Source organism: Puma concolor, chromosome E1 (genome assembly GCF_028749965.1).
Source record: "Puma concolor isolate L17-30 chromosome E1, mPumCon1.1.hap2, whole genome shotgun sequence".
Lineage (NCBI taxonomy): Eukaryota > Metazoa > Chordata > Mammalia > Carnivora > Felidae > Puma > Puma concolor.
The window spans coordinates 17,233,391-17,253,773 of NC_141680.1; the positions used below are offsets into that span (position 1 = coordinate 17,233,391).

Sequence of the window (20,383 nt, forward strand, 5' to 3'; positions counted from 1 at the left end):
CTGACGCGGGGGGCTCCATCCCACAACCCTGGGATTGCAACCCAAGCCAAAATCAAGACATTCAACTGACGTAGCCACCCAGGCACCCCTCCTTTGAATTTTAGAGAGGCGGAAAAGTATAGTTGAGAGTATGGTCTCTGGAGTCAGATTGTCTGAGTTCTGATCTTTTCATTATTTAACAGATGTGTGACCTGGAACAGGTTCCTTTAACTCTCAAATCTGTTCAGGTGTAAAATGTCTAACCCAATGCTTAACACAGTAACCTGTCTTAGGTTCAGTTTGGGATTCAAAATGTATTCCTCATTGGATTTTTGTGGGGATCAAATAAGGAATTAAATACAAGAATGCAAGGTATAGTGCCTGGCACACAGCGGTTGTCCAGAAAGTGTTAGTTCTCTTCCCTTCCAGCTTAGAATGATCTCTCTTGTTGAGGCCATATTTCCTGCATAATTTGCTTTCCATTTATGATTATAGTAAAATGGTGGGGTATAGTAAGAATGAAAATTCTGTAAATAGTTATGGAAAAGAGCCCAGATAATATTTCTTATAGATCATAAGCAACCTATCGGCTTTTGTTGTTTGTATTAATGATTTTCTAAATAATGTATCTAAGATTCATGTCATGACCCTGAGATTGGCTGATAAGAATTAGGGCAGATATATTTCACATATCTTTCTTTCCCTGCTCCTACCTCAGAAAATGAGTAAAATACCACCTTACTGAGTCCTGAGTGTGGATGTTTTATAAGATTATTTACCTCATGATTCTACGTAAACTGTTGACTATAGAATTCTCTGTAGTAGGTCTTTAGATTTTTACAATCCCCCAACCCCCTTTTTATTGATCCTGACTCTTTGGTAATGAAGAGTCTAGCTATGATTTTAAAACCACAAATTAGTACCTATGATTTGCCTAGCCTTGTAGGCACATCAAAATAATGACTTAATCAACAACCATGAAGCTCAGATAGCTTTGAATGAAATGTTTTTATGCTAAATGCATTATTTAGAGAAGTGCAGGTTGCTTGTTGTGATGACAGACAAGGCAGACCCATTTTGGAAACGTAGTCACCTTCATTGCAATGTTTTCTTGGTGTGTCTACTCATTCTTTTAGCCTCCAGATATCCTAAGGATTATTAACGTACTCTTCACCAAAATTCTGTTTGAAATAAAACATAAAACAAAGACTAGAAACAGTATTTATCAATGCCATGAAAAGAGACAGGAAGCCATTATGATTCACCTAAGAAATTCTATAGCAGTGGCTCTCAGCTCTTAAAAACAGAATATAGGTTGGGGTGCCTGGGTGGCTAAGTTGTTTGAGCGTCCGACTTCGGCTCAGGTCTTGATCTCACGGTCTGTGAGTTCGAGCCCCGCGTCGGGCTCTGTGCTGACAGCTCGGAGCCTGGAGCCTGCTTCGGATTCTGTGTTTCCCTCCCTCTCTCTCTCTCTCTCTCTCTCTCTCTCCCTCTCCCTCTCCCTCTCCCTCTCCCTCTCCCTCTCCCTCTCCCTCTCCCTCTCCCTCTCCCTCTCCCTCTCCCTCTCCCACACTCATGCTCTGTGTCTCTCTGTCTCAGAAATAAATAAACATTAAAAAAAAATTTTTTTTTTTAAGAAAAAAATAGAATATAGGCCTGGGCTTGCTCCAGATGTGCAAGAGATCAGTTTCCCTGAGACTGGAGCCTAATTATCTACATTTTTATATTTTTATTTTAAAGACTACTTTGAATAAAAATGTTTTTTATTAGTCTTTTACTATTTTATTATTATTTTGAGAGAGAGTGTTAGTGGAGGAGAGGGAAGAGAGAGAGGTGGGGGTAGAGAGAATCTTAAGTAGGCTCCATGTTCAGTGTGGAGCCCAACATGGGGCTCTATCCCACGACCCTGGGATCATGACCTGAGCCAAAATCAAGAGTCAGAATTTCAACTCACAGAGCTACCCAGGTGCCCCAAAAAGTATTTTTTTAAATCAGAAATATAAAAAGGTGTACAGTGAAAAGTCTTCTTCCCATTCTGTTCTCCGTCCTTTTAGTTCCCACACACCTCCCAACCAGTTTTATTAGTTTCTGTTATTATATTAGCTGTCAGTTATCCTTCCTGACTGAGATCTTTTTTTTTTTTTTTTTACAATCCAATCTGAATTTATATTATTTTCCTCCCCCTTGTAGAGATGTTAGTATATTACTCATATTATTCTACACAGTTGTTTGGTTTTTTTTAAGAATACGTCTTGGTAATCTTTCTATATTGATACATAAAGAGTTTCTGCATTTTAAAAAGTATTTGCATAGAATTCTATTGAATAGATGTACCATAATTTATTTGGTCCTTAGTAACGGACGCTCTGATTTTTCAAGCTTCTATTAAAAATACAATAAATGATCTTGTGCTTACATAATTTTGCATATATACATGTATACTTGTAGATTATATTTCTAGAAGTAGAATTTTTTTGTTTTGTTTTTAAAGTTTATTTATCTGAGAAAGAAAGAGAAAGAGAGCAAGCGCAGGAGAGACAGAGAGAGAGAATCCCAAGCAGGCTCCGCACTTCAATGGAGCCCGATGTGGGGCTTGAACCCATGAACTGAGATCCATGACCTGAGCCGAAGTCAGATGCTTAACAAACTGAGTCACCCAGGTGTCCCTAGAATTTTTTTTAAAGATAACTTTACACCCAATGTGTGCTTGAACTCATGACCCTGAGATCAAGAGTTGTATGCTCTACCAACTGAGCCAGCCAGGTGCCCCAAGAATAATTTTTGAGTCAGAAAAAATACACATTTGTTTGTAATTTGAATATGCCAAATTATCCTCTTTGGGATTATACCAGTTTATACTCTCATCAGCAATATTTGATAGAACTTATTTCCCTTTAGTTAGATCAAGGCAATATACCTATCAATTGAATACTTACCACTCTGATAGGTAAATAGTTGATAGGTAAACAACCTGATAGGTAAAAGGAGTTTTAATTTATATTTATCTCATTGTAGTTTTATATTTTCTTACTCTGAATGGAGCTAAGCATCATTTCTGTGAACTGTCAATTCATATCTTTAACTTGTTTTCTTCTCTGTCTTTTGTCAATTTCTAGATACTCCTTACATGTTATAGAAATTAGCCCTTTTTGATATGAATTGCAATTTTTTTCCTAGTTGTTTATGTATGATATGCTTTTTTGTTATGCAGAATTTTTTACTTGTATATAATCAAATTTGAAAGCTTTTACGTTTTTAATTAGAAAGGCTTTTCCTGGGGTGCCTGGGTGGCTCAGTCGGTTAAGCGTCCAATTTCAGCTCAGGTCATGATCTCATGATTCACAGGTTTGGGCTCCTTGTCAGGCTCTGTGCTGACATCTCAGAGCCTGGAACCTGCTTCATGGATTCTGTCTCCCTCTCTCTCTGCCCCTCCCCTGCTTGTACTCTGTCTCCCTTTCTCTCAAAAATAAATAAAACATTTTAAAAAAAGGCTTTTCTCACTCTAATTATAAAAGAATTCTTCCATTTTTCTTCTAATATTTATGGGGTTTTGATTTTTGTATTTGAATCTCTAATCCATTTAGAACTTATCCTGGTGTGGGGTATGAGGTATGGATCTAACTTTTTTTCCCCACGTTTTTCCTGAAAATACCCCTTAATTTGAGATGCTTTATCGTTCTAAAGCCTCTGGACTTTAAGTTCTGTTCTATTAGTCTGTTTATTCATTTGCTAATAACTCTGTGTTTTAGTTACTGAAGCTTCTTTATAGTGTTGTAATATTTGCGAAGCTAGTTCCATCTCATTCTTATTGTTCTCTGGCTAATTTTGATTTGGCATCTAATTAAGGCATCTGTACTTTAAATTTTTTTTTTAATGTTTATTTTTGACAAAGAGAGAGAGCATGAGCTGGGGGAGGGGCATAGAGAGAGGGAGAGACAGAATCGGAAGCAGGCTCCAGGCTCTGAGCTGTCAGCACAGAGCCTGATGTGGGGCTGGAACTCACAGACTGTGAGACCATGACCTGAGCTGAAGTCAGACACTCAACTGACTGAGCCACCCAGGTGCCCCTAGGCATCTGTACTTTTAAAAGCTTCTGGTTAAGATCCACTGCTGCAAAGAAATAACATTTTCTAGTATGGCCTTCTCTTCTGGGTTCTGGAAGAGAAAAGGGAATTATTCTTTTGATGGCCTTGGAGGACATCTCTGACACTGAATAAGGGACCAACCTCACATTAGTTCTTAAAGGTTCTTAAAGGAAACAGATAATGTTCACATACTCTGTGTCCCTTTTTACTAAATAGACATAATCAGGAAAACCAATAAGTACTTAAACCAAAGACTCTGGGGCACCTGGGTGGCTCAGTCAGTTAAGCGTCCAACTTGGGCTCAGGTCATGATCTTACAGTTTGTGAGTTCAAGCCCCATGTCAGGATCTGCACTGACAGCATCATGCCTACTTTGGATTCTGTCTCTCTCTGTCTCTGCCCCTTCTCTGCTCACAGTCTCTCTCTCCCTCTCTCTCTCAAAAATAAATAAACATTAAAAAAAATAAAAATAAAGACTCTCTTTAATAGTTAAAATTCTCAAGTAATATTAACTAAATATGTAAATTCAGGCAGTCTCTTTTAAGTATTCTGAGCTGAAAGTCAGTTGACTATATTTCTTTAGAGGTGATAATTTCACATCTCCAAACAATATAAAATCCTTAGTTAAAATGGAGATTAACTGTGTATCATGTTTGCTTACAACTCTAAATACATTTTTACAACCTTATCTATCATGAAAATCAAATATAATGACTTATTCCTTAGCTTTGTGACCTGTCATCATTTAAATATCTTTATTGGATCTCAAGTCACATTTCTCTTTTTAGCCCAATGAGGATCAGAATTATTTTGAAAAAAAACCTACATTTCTTCTATCTTAGTTAGTGAATATTATAAAAAGAAGGACAAAAGCCCGGGAACACGCTTTCTTCTTTTTAAAGTAGATCAAAAACTTTTAGTCCTCCTCTTCACTTGAAAGAATGTTCGAAATTGCTTGCTGAGTCAGACTTCGATCCATCTGGTTCAAGGTTCTATTTTTCTTTCTTTCTTTCTTTCTTTCTTTCTTTCTTTCTTTCTTTCTTTCTTTCTTTCTTTTTAATTAATTAATTTAGAGAGAGACAAAGGCAGCATGAATGGGAGAGGGGCAGAGAGAGAGAGACAGGGAGAATCCCAAGCAGGCTCCACACTCTCAGCACAGAACCTGACATGGGTCTCATACTCAGGGAACCATGAGATCATGATGTGAGCTGAAACCAAGAGTCAGATGCTTAACCACCTGAGCCACCCAGACGCCCCAAGTTTCTCTTTCTGATAGTAGCACCCAGGAGGCATATTGTGTGAAGCATTCTGGAGCTACACAGCATTCAGTCAAATATTTCTCAGTGCCTGGTATGTGGAGGGAGTTACAGATAATACATGTTAAGTGGCTTACGTTTAGTAGGGGAATAAAATAAATTACAAAGCAAAGCAAACTAAATGTCTTAAGAGGTATGCAAACATATCTAACTCCAAAGATAGAATTGCTGTGTCTTATTTGGGAGATCAAGAAAGGTTTCCTGGAGAAAGTTGCATTTGAGATGTGGTTTGAATGAAGTGAGTTTGGAGTGAAAAGCATTCTAGACATGCTCAAGGCAGATTTGTTGGGTGATGAGTGGGGTAGTACCTAGAGTCTTAGGGAGGAGCTAGAATGGTATGTCTCAAAAACTAGCCTGAAGTCTATCTGCGTTAGGAGCATCAGCAGCTTGGGGGCCTCTGGGTGACTCGGTTGAGCTTCTGACCCTTGATTTCAGCTCATGGTTTGTGATGTCCAGCCTCCTGTTGGGCTCCCCACTGACAACACGGAGCCTGCTTCGGATTCTCTCCCTTTCTCTCTGCCTCTCCCCTGCTTGTGTGTGTGCATACACTCACTCTCAAATATAAATAAATAAACTTTCAATGTATAAAATTTTTTTTAAAAAAGACAAGAAAGACTCATCAAAAGCTTGTCAAAAAATACAAATTTCTGGGTCCCACTGCAAATATACTGAATCTGAATCTCTAGGGCTGGCCCCTCTAATCTGCATTAAATTAATGATATGAGGTATATTGAAGTTTGAAGCTAGAATAAGTGGGAAGTTAGAATTAGACCTAACATTGTAAGAGTTTTGAATATTAGGATGAGAGTTCATTTTAATTTAGCAGGAAATGAGAAGTTAGGAAGATTTTTGAGATGTAATTAAAATACAACTGCACTTTAGGAGATTAATTTAGTTAGGTGAAGCTGGAGGGAGGAGAGTTAGGAAGATCAATTATGAAGCTGTAGCAGTTCAGGGTGTAGTAACTTGGTCTGAACAAGAATAGTGACAGTAGAAATGGAAAAGAGGGGAGAAACTGAGAGATCTTAGAGGAAAAATCTGTATGACTTGGCAGCTTATCTGCCAACTATCCATTGTAAAAATTATGTTAAGGAAATGAATAAAGATAAGAAGCAGAATCAGGTCTATAAATACAGACAACAAACTGATGATTGCCAGAGGGAGGGGGTTGGTGGGACAGGCAAATTGGGTGAAGGGGAGTGGGAGGTACAGGCGTCCAGTTATGGAATGTATAAGTCACGGGAATAAAAAGTACAGTTAGGGAGTGTAGTCAGTGATACTGTAATAGCGTGTGGTGACAGAGGGTAGCTACACTTGCAGTGAGCATAGCATAACATACAGAGGTATTGGATCACTGTGTTGTACACATGAAACTAATGTAACATTGTGTTATGGTTACAATTATATTCAAATAAAATTTAAAAAAAAATAAGATTAGGGGCGCCTGGGTGGCTCAGTTGGTTAAGCATCTGACTTTGGCTCAGGTCATGACCTTGCGGTTCATGAGTTCCAGCCCCGCATCAGGCTCTGTGCTGACAACTCCAAGCCTGGACCCTACTTCAGATTCTGTCTCCGTCTCTCTTTGCCCCTCCCCCGCTTGCACTCTGTCTCTGTCTCTCAGGAATAAATAAACATTTAAAAAAATAATACAAATAAAAAAGTAATAAGGTTTTAAGCCTGGTAGCTGGGCGAATGCTGCTGTGGTTCATATAAGTCAGAGAAATTATTTTCAGAGACCACTGTGAGGAAGAGAAACATTGGCTTTAAAGTGCCTAGTCTCAAGGCACTGTCCAGTTGGAAATGGGTTTCAAGCACATGGGAGCAATTCTGGAACTCAAGAAGGAGAATAATCTAGAAAAGTGATAGTGATGATAGTACAAATGGCTGAAGCCTTGGGGATGATTGAAATCCTTGAAGGAGAATAGAAGGTGTGAGCGCGCTACAAAGACACGCACAAGTTGTGTCTACAATATCAAGCTTTATTCAATCATAAATCAACGTTAAAATAACTGTAAAGCAGGTTCAGGATTCCAAATTCAGTGACATTTCTCCGCACGTTTAACTTGGCTTCATACGTGACACAGAAAACAAAGCAGAATACAAAGTCATACATTAAACAAGATACAACAAGGTAAGAAGTTAACAAATGCAAAGCCAGTCCATGGGCGCATAGTTGAGATGAAGTTCTGAGCATGTGCTGCTTGTTATGTTCAAGCAGTGGAGAATCTGTTATGTTCAGAGATCAGTCAGGCAGAGCCTTCAGTGGCACTGCCTTTTTGATGTGGTGAGATGTGAAAAGGTCAGCATCTGGAGGGTCTGACAGTTTGCTGCAAAAATCTTCCTTTTTAGAGTTTAATCAGCCGTGGGCCTTTGCAGGCGTCCTCTGATTCTGCTGCCTATCAGTTCTGGGTGTTATCAGAAACCAGTGCTGGTTTTGGCAATATCTGGTCTTAGCTGCAACCCCCTTGACTCCTTATAACACTGCTTGGCATAAGTCCCTGCTTGACATGAGTGACTCAATCTAGCTATCTACATGGGGATAGAATAGATGTGAATAGAGAATTCTGGAAGATACCTATTTCTATAAAAGTGAATGCCAGAACTATGTTGTGATGTAGGCACCAATCATCAGGGTCAGATGTTGTAGACAGGTCAGAGAATATGAGGACTGAGAAAAGGCTGCTGATTTCCTGAACAGGTGTATAGAATAGTGTTAGTAGAAAGGAGAAGGGAAGGAGCTAGATGGAGAGGAGTCAGACCATGGCAAGAAAAGGAAGGTAGTTTCAGGAAGCTTGGCAATGAAGAGAAGGAGAAAAATTGATACTCATTAATTCCACAAGTATTTATGGAGTACCTACAAATATTAAGCATTTCTAGGCACTAGGAGTACAGTGATGACCAAGACAGGTAGGGTCCCTGCTCTCATGGACTTTACATACTAGTGGAGGAAGACAGACAATACACAAATAAATGAACAAGAAACTATCTAATGTGATATGTACTTGGAAGAACATATAATATGGTGATTAATGAGGTGGTCAGGGAAAGCCTTCCTGAGGTCAAATTTGAGCTGAGCCAGGAGTAACAGGAAGACCAACCATGCAGAGTAGTGGACACAGAACATACCAGGCAGAGAAGACAGTACGTGCAAAAGCCCTAAGATGGGAGAAAGCTTGGTGCTTTTGAGGAACAAAGGAAAGCAATGCGGCTTGAGCTGAGCAAAGGTGGGAATGGTTGTGGAATGGGTCTTGTAGAGATAAATTGAGAACTGGCTTATATATGGCCATGGTGGTAATTTTGCATTTTATTGTGAGGTAACATTTCAATTAAAAAAAAAAATCCCTCTGTTGGAGCGCCTGGGTGACTCAGTCGCTTGAGCGTCTGACTTCGGCTCAGGTCATGATCTCACAGCTCATGAGTTCAAGCCCTGTATCGGGCTCTGTGCTGACAGCTTGGAGGCTGGAGCCTGCTTCAGATTCTGTGTCTCCCTCTCTCTCTGCCCCTCCCCTGCTCATGCTCTGTCTCTCACTCTCTCAAAAATAAATAAACATTCAAAAAAGAATAAAAAAAAAAAATCCTTCTGAGTGCTTTGAGAATGGATTGTAAAACCATTAGGAGGCTATTGTGGTCGTGTAAATGAGAGGTTATAATGATTTGGACCAGGTTGGTGACACTGAAGCTGAAGAGAAATAAATACATTTTGGAATACATTTCAGAAGTGAAGCTGTCAGGACTTGCTCATGTGGAGGACAATGAAAAATGAGGAATCAGGTGATGTCACGGTACCTTGAAGCAGAGGGTTGCAGATGTGAGCAATGGTCTTTTGGCAGTTGGGGCAGTGTGAGGGAACCAGCATGTCAAAAAGGATAGCAAATGCAAATGAGAAAAATAATAAATAATAATTGAATAAGGGTTTGAAGGAGGGAAAGAATAAATGTGCTTTCAAACTTTAATGTACTTATGAATCCACTGGAGATCTTATTAAAATGCAGATTGATTCAGGTCTGGATGCAGCTGGAGAGTCTGCATTTCTAACTATTTCTTTGATTCAAACACTGCTCTAGAAGTAACCTCAAAATCATCATTTGACTATTAGTTATCAGCTCTCTGTATGAGCTCATTTCCTTTAACATCACAGAAAAGGCACATACCTTTTAAGGGTACTTTTTTTTTTTTTTTTAATGTTTATTATTTTTGAGAGAGACTGACAGAGAGCAAGCATGGGGAGGGGTAGAGAGCGAGAGGGGGACACAAAATCTGAACCAGGCTCCAGGCTCTGAGCTGTCAGCACAGAGCCCGACTTGGGGCTCAAACTCACGAACTGTGAGATCATGACCTGAACCGAAGTTAGACGCTTAACCAACTGAGCCACCCAGGAGCCCCTCAGGGTACTTTTTAATGTCTTTCTCTGCCTGAAAACATATTCAGTGCCTCCAGGAAGTATCTCCTCTGTCTGCTCTTGCAGGCACAGGTGAGTGTTTTTGATTTTCTTTTTAACAGATTGTTGCCCTTCTTTCATTCCCCACTAGAAAGCAGTAGAGAGCTGTCTTCTTGGCATTATCAGCAGTCCCCAAGGCCCTGCTCCTTCCCTCTTATAAATAGCTTATTTACCCTCCACACTGAACTTTCTTCAAAGTTCAGCTATTTTCGGTGACCCCTTTTGTGTCTTTGTGGCCATTCTACTCTGTGATCAATAGGTCATTTTACCTTTGAGCCTAATTCCTCAATCAGTAAGTTGGAGTAGATCATCTCTTAAGGGCACTGTAGCTTTGCATTTTTTATAGCAGTAAGCAACTAATATTTCTATAGTTCATTAGACTTTATTGTCCACTCTCCCGGCAACCCAGTGTTGTAAAAACAAATGAAGATTCTGTCACTTCTATAGTGGTTCTAGACACCAAAATCTTTTAGCTTTACCAGTTTTCTCCATTTAGTGTAGTTAGGTTGATATCTTTGAACTACCTTCCATTCTAACCCTTCGAATTACCATGGTTTCCTCCATCCTGTGTCTGCCTGTAGCCAGCTTTAAACTCTTGCCCTGGTAAGTGTTCATGGCTGATTGTCAACTATTACATCCTCCCTTCCTCCTCTCACTTGATGTCTGTCTCCCATTGAGCCAGGGCTATGGGAATTGATTCAGTCCCACATCATTTGTCTTTAAAGTGAGATCCACACCTTCCCTGTTCCATGTTGCATGCCTCATGCTTTCTTTGTCCTTTTTTCTTTTTTCCATTCCCTTTATTGATTTTATCATTCGCCATGTAGACTTCAGCAGATCATTGAAAATGAACAGATCTCTCTGGAGAAATTTTTCTAGAGACCCATTATAATGGATCTTTTTTTTATAAAATTAGACTTAAGAAGCAAAACCCTTTATAATTTACATTCTTCCTACTTGTAGACAATATAATAAGAAACATAGGCAATCGTACAAAATGGATATAAACTGGAAATAGGACGTGGGCCATTCTGACACCAGTCGAAGCTTTTCTGATGGATTATAGGTTGGTACACATATCTGCATTTTGAGGTTAGTTTAAATTTTTTTTTTATGTTTATTTCTGAGACAGAGACAGAGTATGAGTGGGGGAGGGGCAGAGAGAGAGGGAGACACAGAACCTGAAGCAGGCTCCAGGCTCTGAGCTGTCAGCACAGAGCCCGACGCGGGGCTCGAACTCACAAACCGTGAGATCACGACCTGAGCCGAAGTTGGTCGCTCAACCGACTGAGCCACCCAGGCACCCCTTGAGGTTAGTTTAAACTCCCTGTTTATTTATTTATTGGCCTCTGTGCCCACTGTGGGGCTTGAACTCGCGAGATCAAGTGTTGCATGCTCTGCTGACTGAGCCAGCCAGGCACTCCATAAACTCCCAATAATTTTAATTAGCCAAGGATATAAAATCATAGAAGCCAGCTGGCCACAAGAGGCAGGTATAGATGCAGCATGTCTCAGCATAGCTTCCCTTTGCTCCCCAAAGTATGCAAGGGAAGGATCTCGGTGAATCCTTCACTGAGATAAATTTTTGGCATACCATTGCCCTCTTATATTTGGCTCATGTCACAATTTTAAGACAACACTCTCTGGTGATCTCTATTTAAGGAATAATTACAAACATTGGATTCCTCTGGGGTTTGTTGTTGTTTAGTTTTTAAACTATATTCAGAGTCAGCAGGGTCACCTTGTTATTAGTTTGGGAAGTTAGAGAAAAAGCACTTTCAGTTCCCATGTGTCATTGAGACCCATATTTCTCTGCCTTCAGTATTTTAGTGTTTTAGAGAGCCCATATTCCCTGAATCCACTCCCTTGGCTCTCTTTAACACCTTTTTATCGGGTTGGTTCTTATACTAAGTTTAGTCTAAAATCACATTTACAAATTATTTATTCAGTAGGTATTTCTTTAACACCTATCCCTGGTACTATCTAGGCATTGGGATGTAGCAGTGAACAACACAGACGGGAATCCTTGCCTTCATATAGTTTACTTTCTTTTTAAAAAATTTTTTTTTCATGTTTATTTATTCTTGAGAGAGAGAGAGACAGAATGTGAGCGGGGGAGAGGCAGAGAGACAGAGAGGGAGACACAGAATCTGAAGCAGGCTCTAGGCTCCAAGCTGTCAGCACAGAGCTCGAAATGGGGCTAGAACTCCCGAATCACGAGATCGTGACCTGAGCCGAAGTCGGACGCTTAACCGACTGAGCCTCCCAGGCGCCCCTAGTTTACTTTCTAATAGAGATGAATAAAATATATAAAAAGTATAGTATGTTAGAAGGTTAGTGCTATGGAAGAAAATAAAGGAAAGATAGCAAGTGCTGGGATGGGGAGTGGATAATTTCAATTGAAGTCACAAATATATTTTCCTAAATGGATAATTATGGTTTTTCATATGTACTTATAATCTGAGGTATATGGTTATAGTCTTACTTTATTCAATTGTGTATAATGACTTGTGTTCGATGACTAGCATTTTTCTTTTGTCCTGAATGCCAAGTGCGTCTTGTGAGAAGCAGGTGACATTCCCAGGTTGACCACCAGAGAGCAGACTTGGCTATCTAAAGCTCTCTGTCAGTCGTACTTTTGAGAACAGGGAATGTTATTTCAGAACAGCAGAGCCTCTTATCAAGAAGATACAGTGTCAGAGACTCTGGAGATTATACTTTGGAAATATTTTTTTTAAGTTAAAGCTTGTGTAACTATTGTTAGTTTGCTTGGAGCCAACTATTCTTTCCAAAGTATTACAAACTGACTTGGAAGTGTTACAAACTGGCTTGGATAATTTATAATCACGGTAAACAAATAATATAAAACAAAGCAACATGTCTCAAATTGTAAGAGAGTAGATAAACTATAATATGTTTACACAGTGGACTACTATACAGCAATAAAGAACAAATTAGTAATACCCACAGCACAGCCAGTGAATCTCACAGGCATTATGTCAACAAAAGAATCAGACACAAAAGAAAATATGCTATATGATTCCATTTATATGAAGTTAAAGAACAGACAAAATTAATCAATGGTTATATAAGTCAAAATGGTACTTATCGTGGGGGAGGTGTGGGTTATTGATTGCCAAGGGACCGGGGAACTTCTGGAGCCCCGAAAATGTTCTGTATATTGATATAAATGGTAGTTACATTGGTATGTGTGTATATAAAAAGTTGAATAGAGCTGTATATTTCAGATTAGTGTACTTTATATACTTACTGAATGTATGTTATGTCTCAGTAAAAAAAAGTGAGAATAGTAAATAAGGTCATGGAATTTAGATTTGTTGTGGGAGGTAATAGGGAAGCATTATGAAATCTTCAACAGGGAAATGACTTGAAGAAACTAATGTTTCTAAAATTACTCATCCTCTAATGATGTGGAGAATAGAACAGTGTTCAGATCAGCTATTATATCTAGATCAGATATAGTGCTACATGCTATGCTGTAGGAAAGACCAAATATCCATGACCTGGTCCTTATCCTTAAGAAGTTTATGGTCTTTTGAGGAGACAAATTATATGAAACCGAGAAAGTTACAGTGTTAAATACTTGATTCGTGGTGGTATGGAAACAGCACTGAAATCAGATCTGAATGCAAATCCTAATTCTGCCATTTATTAGTTTTCTATTAGTTTTCCCTTGAAGTTTTCCCTTATTAGTTTTCCCTTGAGTATTGGTTTCTCTATTTGTAAAATGGAAATAACATACTACTTTTGTTTAGAAGATTTAGAGATGTGGTATTCAAAGACTATAGTACAGCATGACATTCAGTAAATGTTCCCTTTTCTTTTTTTTTTTTTTTTTCAACGTTTATTTATTTTTGAGACAGAGAGAGACAGAGCGTGAACAGGGGAGGGACAGAGACAGAGGGAGACACAGAATCCGAAACAGGCTGCAGGCTCTGAGCGGTCAGCACAGAGCCCGATGCGGGCTCAAACTCACGGACCGTGAGATCATGACCTGAGCTGAAGTCCCGAAGTCGGACGCTTAACTGACCAAGCCACCCAGGCGCCCCTGAAATGTTCCTTTTTCTTAAACCCTGTACCCATAGAGCTTTTTTTTAAAAAAAAAAAAACAATGTATGACCTTAGTTCAGACCATGGTTCTGGCATTTATTGGCTATGTGACCTTAAGTAGATCTTAATTTCTTCGAGTCTCAATCTCTTGGGAGAAAAAAAAGAGAGAGGGGAAATTATACCTTGAGAGAGTGTTATGAGAATTAACAAAGCCTAGCAGATACCTAGTATCTAGCATAAAATAGGCACATTCAATAAATATTCATTTCTCTGGAATGTAATGGAGTATACAAACGTGTAGTACAAATAATGCAGGTAATAACTGATGAAATTGGATCAGGGTGGTAACTGTGGGGTAGAGATTATGTTATATTTTTAAAAAGATAGCAAATTTGATAGAGCAGACCTTATACAAGATATTTCTTTATGCTTCTATTTTTGTCTTTTTATAAGATGAAAATAATGCAAAATATATCCTTGGATTATAATGATAACTTGAAAGGTGTGACATCATTAGAAAATAGGGTCTCATGACCCCAAAAATGGTACCTTCCACTAGAACGTACCATTATTTTTGTTCTAATAATACTTTTAATAGGCATTATCATCCAAGCTCCAACTGAAAAGTTAATGCCTTTTCTGTTAGTGGAGATCCCTGTCATAATCAATGGAAAACCTAGATGCCTAAAGGGAAGGAAATCCATTTATAAAATACATCATTATTTGTCACTTAAAATATAATCACCAGAGTAGCAACCCAGATCTTATTGGGTATCAGTGGTGAGCGGTTTCTTGGCTAAAGAAGTATAATTTGCAGGGAAAATCCTAAGCACTAACTATTAACATTTCAGAATTGTATTGTTCAGAGTGTTTATGAACTCACAAGTTGAATGATCTCAAGTCCTAGACATCAGCCTTCAAATTTTTGGAAGTACTAGATTTCCTGTGAAACTTCTGGCTTGAATAAGCTGCTGATTTCTTGTGTTTCCCAAGCTTGAAGAAAATGATGAGGTAACACTTTTCCCTAGCCATTGCTCATTTGTCCTCCTTTCTTCCAGATATTCCGAGTGGTGTGCATTTGTTTGGGTAATCCACCAGAGACATTTACCTGGGAGTATCGAGACAAAGATAAAAATTATCAGAAGATTGGCCCCATAACACCGTTGGAGTTTTACAGGGAACATGTCAAGCCACTCTTCAATATGGAAAATAAGGTTGGAGACAGGCACTGGCAGCCACTGGCTGTTTACTTTCAGATACCTGTTGACTACAGGGAAGGGCATAAGATTCTTGGGTTAACATGCGATCATCAAACAAGACACTAAACACACTTCTTTTCCCCCTTCCTCTGACATATTTTATGTACTTAATTATAAAGTTGATCATCTCAGGATCTGTCACCTTTCCTCAGTGCTCCTCTTCAGAGACTTTTCTAACTTTGGGCCAGCAGTCAGTTTAACTCGCACATGCTTCCATGATTTGGGCCCAGAATCAATCTCAAGTGCAAGACCATAAAAGGAGATTAGGTGTTTCTCACTGTGGGTTCAGAGTACCTCTGTACTGTGGGCTCATTAGGAACCCTCTTGTGGAAGGGAGCACTGTCCTCTCCTAGTTTTTTCTGCTCTCTTCATGTCTTCTCCACCAATTTAGCAAGATGACCAGAGAATCTTACTTTGTTGGTATCTTGACCCTCTTATAAGCAAATGACATTATCAGTGGAATCCCAGCTTGGTTGCTGTATTGCCAGGAGTTGAGCTTGTCTTGTAACTTGAGAGCAAGGATCTTATAGAGATGTCATCTCTATCTTGCCTTGATACTCCGTGCATACAGTTCTTCAGAATTAGTTTTGGGGCAATTCTTGCCAGTAGGAAAAACAAGTAGATGTAGCTCCCAAAGGGTGTCCCCAACTGGATTCTGTAAGAATCTCTCTCACATGACTCACTTTTTGTTTCTTTGTTATTTAACACAAGGTATTTGTAATGTTTTTTTCTTGTAGGCAGAGGTGATGAGTTTGATGCCCACATATGAACTTAGAGGAGAGGTGTGTGTGTCTTGTTTCACATTCCTGGTTTTATGTTCTAATCAACGTGGTATTGATCTCAATAGATTTGTTTAGTGAATGACCCTCGGCCCCAGCACAAGTACAACAGAGTTTACACAGTGGACTACTTAAGCAATATGGTTGGCGGGAGAAAAACTCTATATAACAACCAGCCCATTGACTTCTTGAAGAAGATGGTTGCAGCCTCCATCAAAGATGGAGAGGTTGGTGTTGTTTCTGTGTCTTCCACATTGGGGTTAAAACCTCCACTTGTTTGGTGTATTAGGAAAATAGGATTTATGTTGACTTTCTTTTTTTCCTCTTTCTCCATTTCTAGGCTGTGTGGTTCGGCTGCGATGTTGGAAAACACTTCAGTGGCAAGCTGGGCCTCAGTGACATGAATGTGTGAGTACAAGAAATTTAAAATAAAAAATCCCTTGTGGGTTGTTGCTATTGGAGTGTACTCTTGGTATGAAATGACTCAGCTGAGGTTCACCCAAAGATTAAGGGTCAAGGGTGGATCTCTCTCTTTCCATCTTGTAGAGTTTGAGGACTCATAGCAGAACCTCCACGTACATACATGCTCTAACCTGGGAAGTCAAGATCATACTTCATATTAAGTTGAAATTGTTGCATGTTCCTGAAAAGCCATCCTATATGAGAAAAGCATTTTTAAAAATAGTTGCTCTGTAAGTCTGCTCAGTGCATTTAAGATGTAATGAAAGGTTTTTTAGATTTCTTATTCACTATTTCATCCTTAACTACTTCTCTTTGATGCCTTATGTATTTTGTCTTTATGACAACTAGGACTAATTTCCATGTATGCTTTAAAGCATTTTCCTGGTTGTTTATGACAGTGAAGATTCATTTGCTAACTAAATCATACAAAATTCCTTGACTATTATAAAATACACCCCTTTATGCTTTCTTATTGTTACTTATAAAAAGTTGAGAAATTAGCTGACAGTTAACAACAGAGGAAAGAAATCTGCTAAAAGAGAGAATTCATGTTTTTTTTTTTTTAACTTTGACAGTATTCTTCAATATTTTTGACATTGTTTATTTAAATTTCACCGTCAGCAGTGATCTAAATGAATTCAGAAACTGAATGAATTCAGCTCAGAAGAGATCTTTTTTATTTTTTTAAGTTACTTCATAAGTTTGTTTTTTTGTTTCTTCTTGGTGGGGAGGGGCTCCTGGGTGGCTCAGTCAGTTGAGCATCTGACTTATGCTCAGGTTCATGATCTCCTGGTTTGTGGGTTTGAGCCCCGCATCTGGCTCTCTGCTGCCAGCGCTGAGCCCACTTCAGATCCTCTGACTCCCTCTCTCTCTGCCCCTCCCCTGCTCGCACTCTCTCAAAAATAAACAAACACTTAAAAAAAAAAAAAAGGCTTTTTTACAGTTTTTCTTGCCAAAATGACCATTACAAACTCATCTTGTCAGCTTTTTGATATGGGGAATGTTTATATCAACATATTGAAGTAATATGTTTAATTACTTCATATTTTAATATCAACATATTGAAGTAATATGTTTACTTCATATTTTTCTCAGTACTCTTGTGACACATAGAGAATGGAATCCCATCGAGAGACTAAATTCTGCATGTGCATTCTCTGAAATGCTACAGCCCATATTTATTTGGAACTGTTGAGCCCCTTCAGTTTCTTCTATATTCCTTTAAATCCCAAAGCTGGTTTTCCCCCTTGATTGTACTGTCTTTATTCTGTACTACCATTCTTTTTACAGCTATGATCATGAGTTAGTGTTTGGTGTCTCCTTGAAGAACATGAATAAAGCTGAGAGGTTGACTTTTGGTGAGTCACTTATGACCCACGCCATGACCTTCACTGCTGTCTCAGAGAAGGTATGACCCTCTGCATGCCTACTGCAGTGTTTGCACAGATGGACCTATATTCTCCTGTAGACTGTTATCCAAGAGAGCTTCATTCATGTGATTTCTGTTAAAAGTTAACTTCCAAGTAAAACATTGTACTCGCGTCACTTGGGGTTTGGCTGCCTGCTCAGAGGTAATAAAAATAGGAACTTTCCATGAGGAGCAGAATTTGGGTCAAAGAGAGTAGGGAAGGAACAGCTTTTTTGTGACTTTGGAAGTTCTTGGTGTGAAGAGAAATCAGCAAGAGAACCTGGGGGAGAAGATAACTTCTATTTATAAGGAATTAACTTATAAATAAAATAACTTCTATTTATAAGGAATTAAATTATGTTCATATCTTGATGACTTATGTTTTTAGACTTATCTTCTTTTCATTTGTCATTCAGATTCTTCTGCAGTAAAATTTCAGGAACAGTAATTTGAGGATTTTGTGCCCATTACTGGATTTATGCACAGCTATTCAGGAAAATGTAAATATAAAGTATTTAGAATTTCCTATGAAATACTGTGAAAAGTAGTGTCACTATTTCTAGGACACAGTGTTGGAAACAGTAACTGAAATTTTATCTTTCACAAATAAGCTCACCCATTTCTAGGCTGTAAAGTGTGTATTTTACCCCTGTGCTAGTGATCAAAGGAAAAAAAGGCTTCAAACTACTTTAATTCTTTACCATCATAGCAGAAATGTTCTTTTTGTAGCCAAATCACTGGAAAGTCACAGAATAACTACCTTGACATTAGAAGCAAAACATTAGAAGGAACTTTTCATAAAATACTATAAAAAATAGAATGAAATACAAAATTAAATAAAATACTAAAATACTTAGAGTAAAATATTGAGTTGTTCATATGTGTATGTTTGGACTGCTATATTGTAAAATTTAGTGGATTTATAACTAAAGGTGGATTTAGTGAAGCTCCTTAAATTAAATTTTTAAATTTTTTAGAGGATTATTAAAGGACAAAAATAAATGAAAAAGCCTGTAATTTCCAGGAGAGGTTCAGTTTTTATCATTTTCCATCTGTGTGATATTCCTGTTTTTCAGAACTAAGAATCATACATACTTACTCAGAAATAAAAATCATACATACTATGTCATTTTCTGTGGAACTTCCATTCTTTGATTGGTAGGGTTTATTAAGATGTCATTTTTTCCTCAGGGAAATGGAGCCACTTTATGTGCTAATAGTATAAAGCAGAATTTATATTATCATAACTGGAATTTTATATTGAGATTTCTCTCTTCCCTCCAATTTGGGGTTTGACTGCCAAAACTAGTTTGCACTGCATTTGAATGGTTATACAAAAATAAGCGCTGGTAGCTACACTCTGGGATATTCTTTCTTGTTGCTGATTTCTTGGAATCCCTATGAGGGAGGTCCAGGTATTATTCTATATTTGTAGATGGCATAGAGAACAGCTGTATGTAGGCCATGCAGGAATTCATTGGCAGAGGAAAGGAGAGGAAACATTTGCAGACTCATTGTAATAAATGACCCTAGGTAATACAGATTCTAACAGATCTAATACAGATATTTAAAAGGAAAATAAATATATTCTACAGTGAGGGGGGTAGAAAACCAGAACACACATCTAATAGGTGAGCCCCAGAATGTAGAGTTTAATTATGTGGTTTTGAAGGTACCTAGGGCTGCGATGCAGGGGTGGTACAGATAAGGGTGTTTGAAACTTGTTGATTTGATTTTTGGCTCTTTCTGAGACTGAAAATTACTGAGATCTAAGAAAACTGCCAAGAGTAGAGTCAAATCCCATGTAGCTGAGACTCATGCAGTTATATGCAAGTGGGAGTTGACAGATGAAATCATTAGGAGATAATGCAGCAGCCAGCTCTTCTCATGCTACAAAGATTTAAGTTGTTTTGACATCAGCAAATGCCCTGGGTAAACATAAAAGAATAAAGTCTTTTCCCAAATGGAGCCTTCCTCTTGTCCCTTTCTGTGTCACTATAGTAAAGGTTATAAATGAAGGTTATCATGATAAGTGTCATTGTTCCTTTAAGAAGATTATAATTGAGTTTATTTTATTAATGAAGATAGAGGAGGGAGAACGGTAGAACCATCTGGATTTTGTTTTATGAAAATAGTCCTTTTGCTTTGCCATTCAATCTGTATTGTATTAAATTCAATACTTGTGTAACTGAATCAATAAAAGTGCACATTTGGAGAGTATCATTACTTGGTTCCCCTAAGGAGAAAATTAGGCTGTATGATGAAAATATATTTGTTTTCTTTTTAAAACTCTGACTAGGTCTTAGAATCATTTCTATAATCAATATAGTGGGAAGCCTTTACAAAGAATGCTAATTGATTAAAAGCAAGGGTCCCCGTCTTCAGATGGTATTCACCACTTTTAGTAATTTAATATTTTGTATTTTCAGCCAAGGAGCATTTTATTATGCTTATTTTTAGTATAGACTACAGTGTAATGGAGAAAATAGTATTTATTAGATTTATTGCATTTTTACCTCGAGAGTTAAACCCCATTTCTATTAGAGTATCCCTTTAGTTATAGTAGAGAATATTTGGCCCTGGTCA

At 38.2% G+C, this 20,383-nt stretch overlaps 1 protein-coding gene across 1 annotated transcript in view; it reads left to right on the top strand.

Annotated features, from left to right (window-relative positions):
* The window catches only part of BLMH (bleomycin hydrolase), a 46,576-nt gene that overhangs the window by 9,992 nt on the left and 16,201 nt on the right, over positions 1–20,383 (top strand). Inside the window, exons 7-10 of the mRNA XM_025916380.2 lie at positions 14,948–15,103; positions 15,996–16,154; positions 16,268–16,335; positions 17,680–17,797. Coding sequence (XP_025772165.1) covers positions 14,948–15,103; positions 15,996–16,154; positions 16,268–16,335; positions 17,680–17,797 — 501 coding nt within the window. The remainder of the gene's footprint in view (positions 1–14,947; positions 15,104–15,995; positions 16,155–16,267; positions 16,336–17,679; positions 17,798–20,383) is intronic.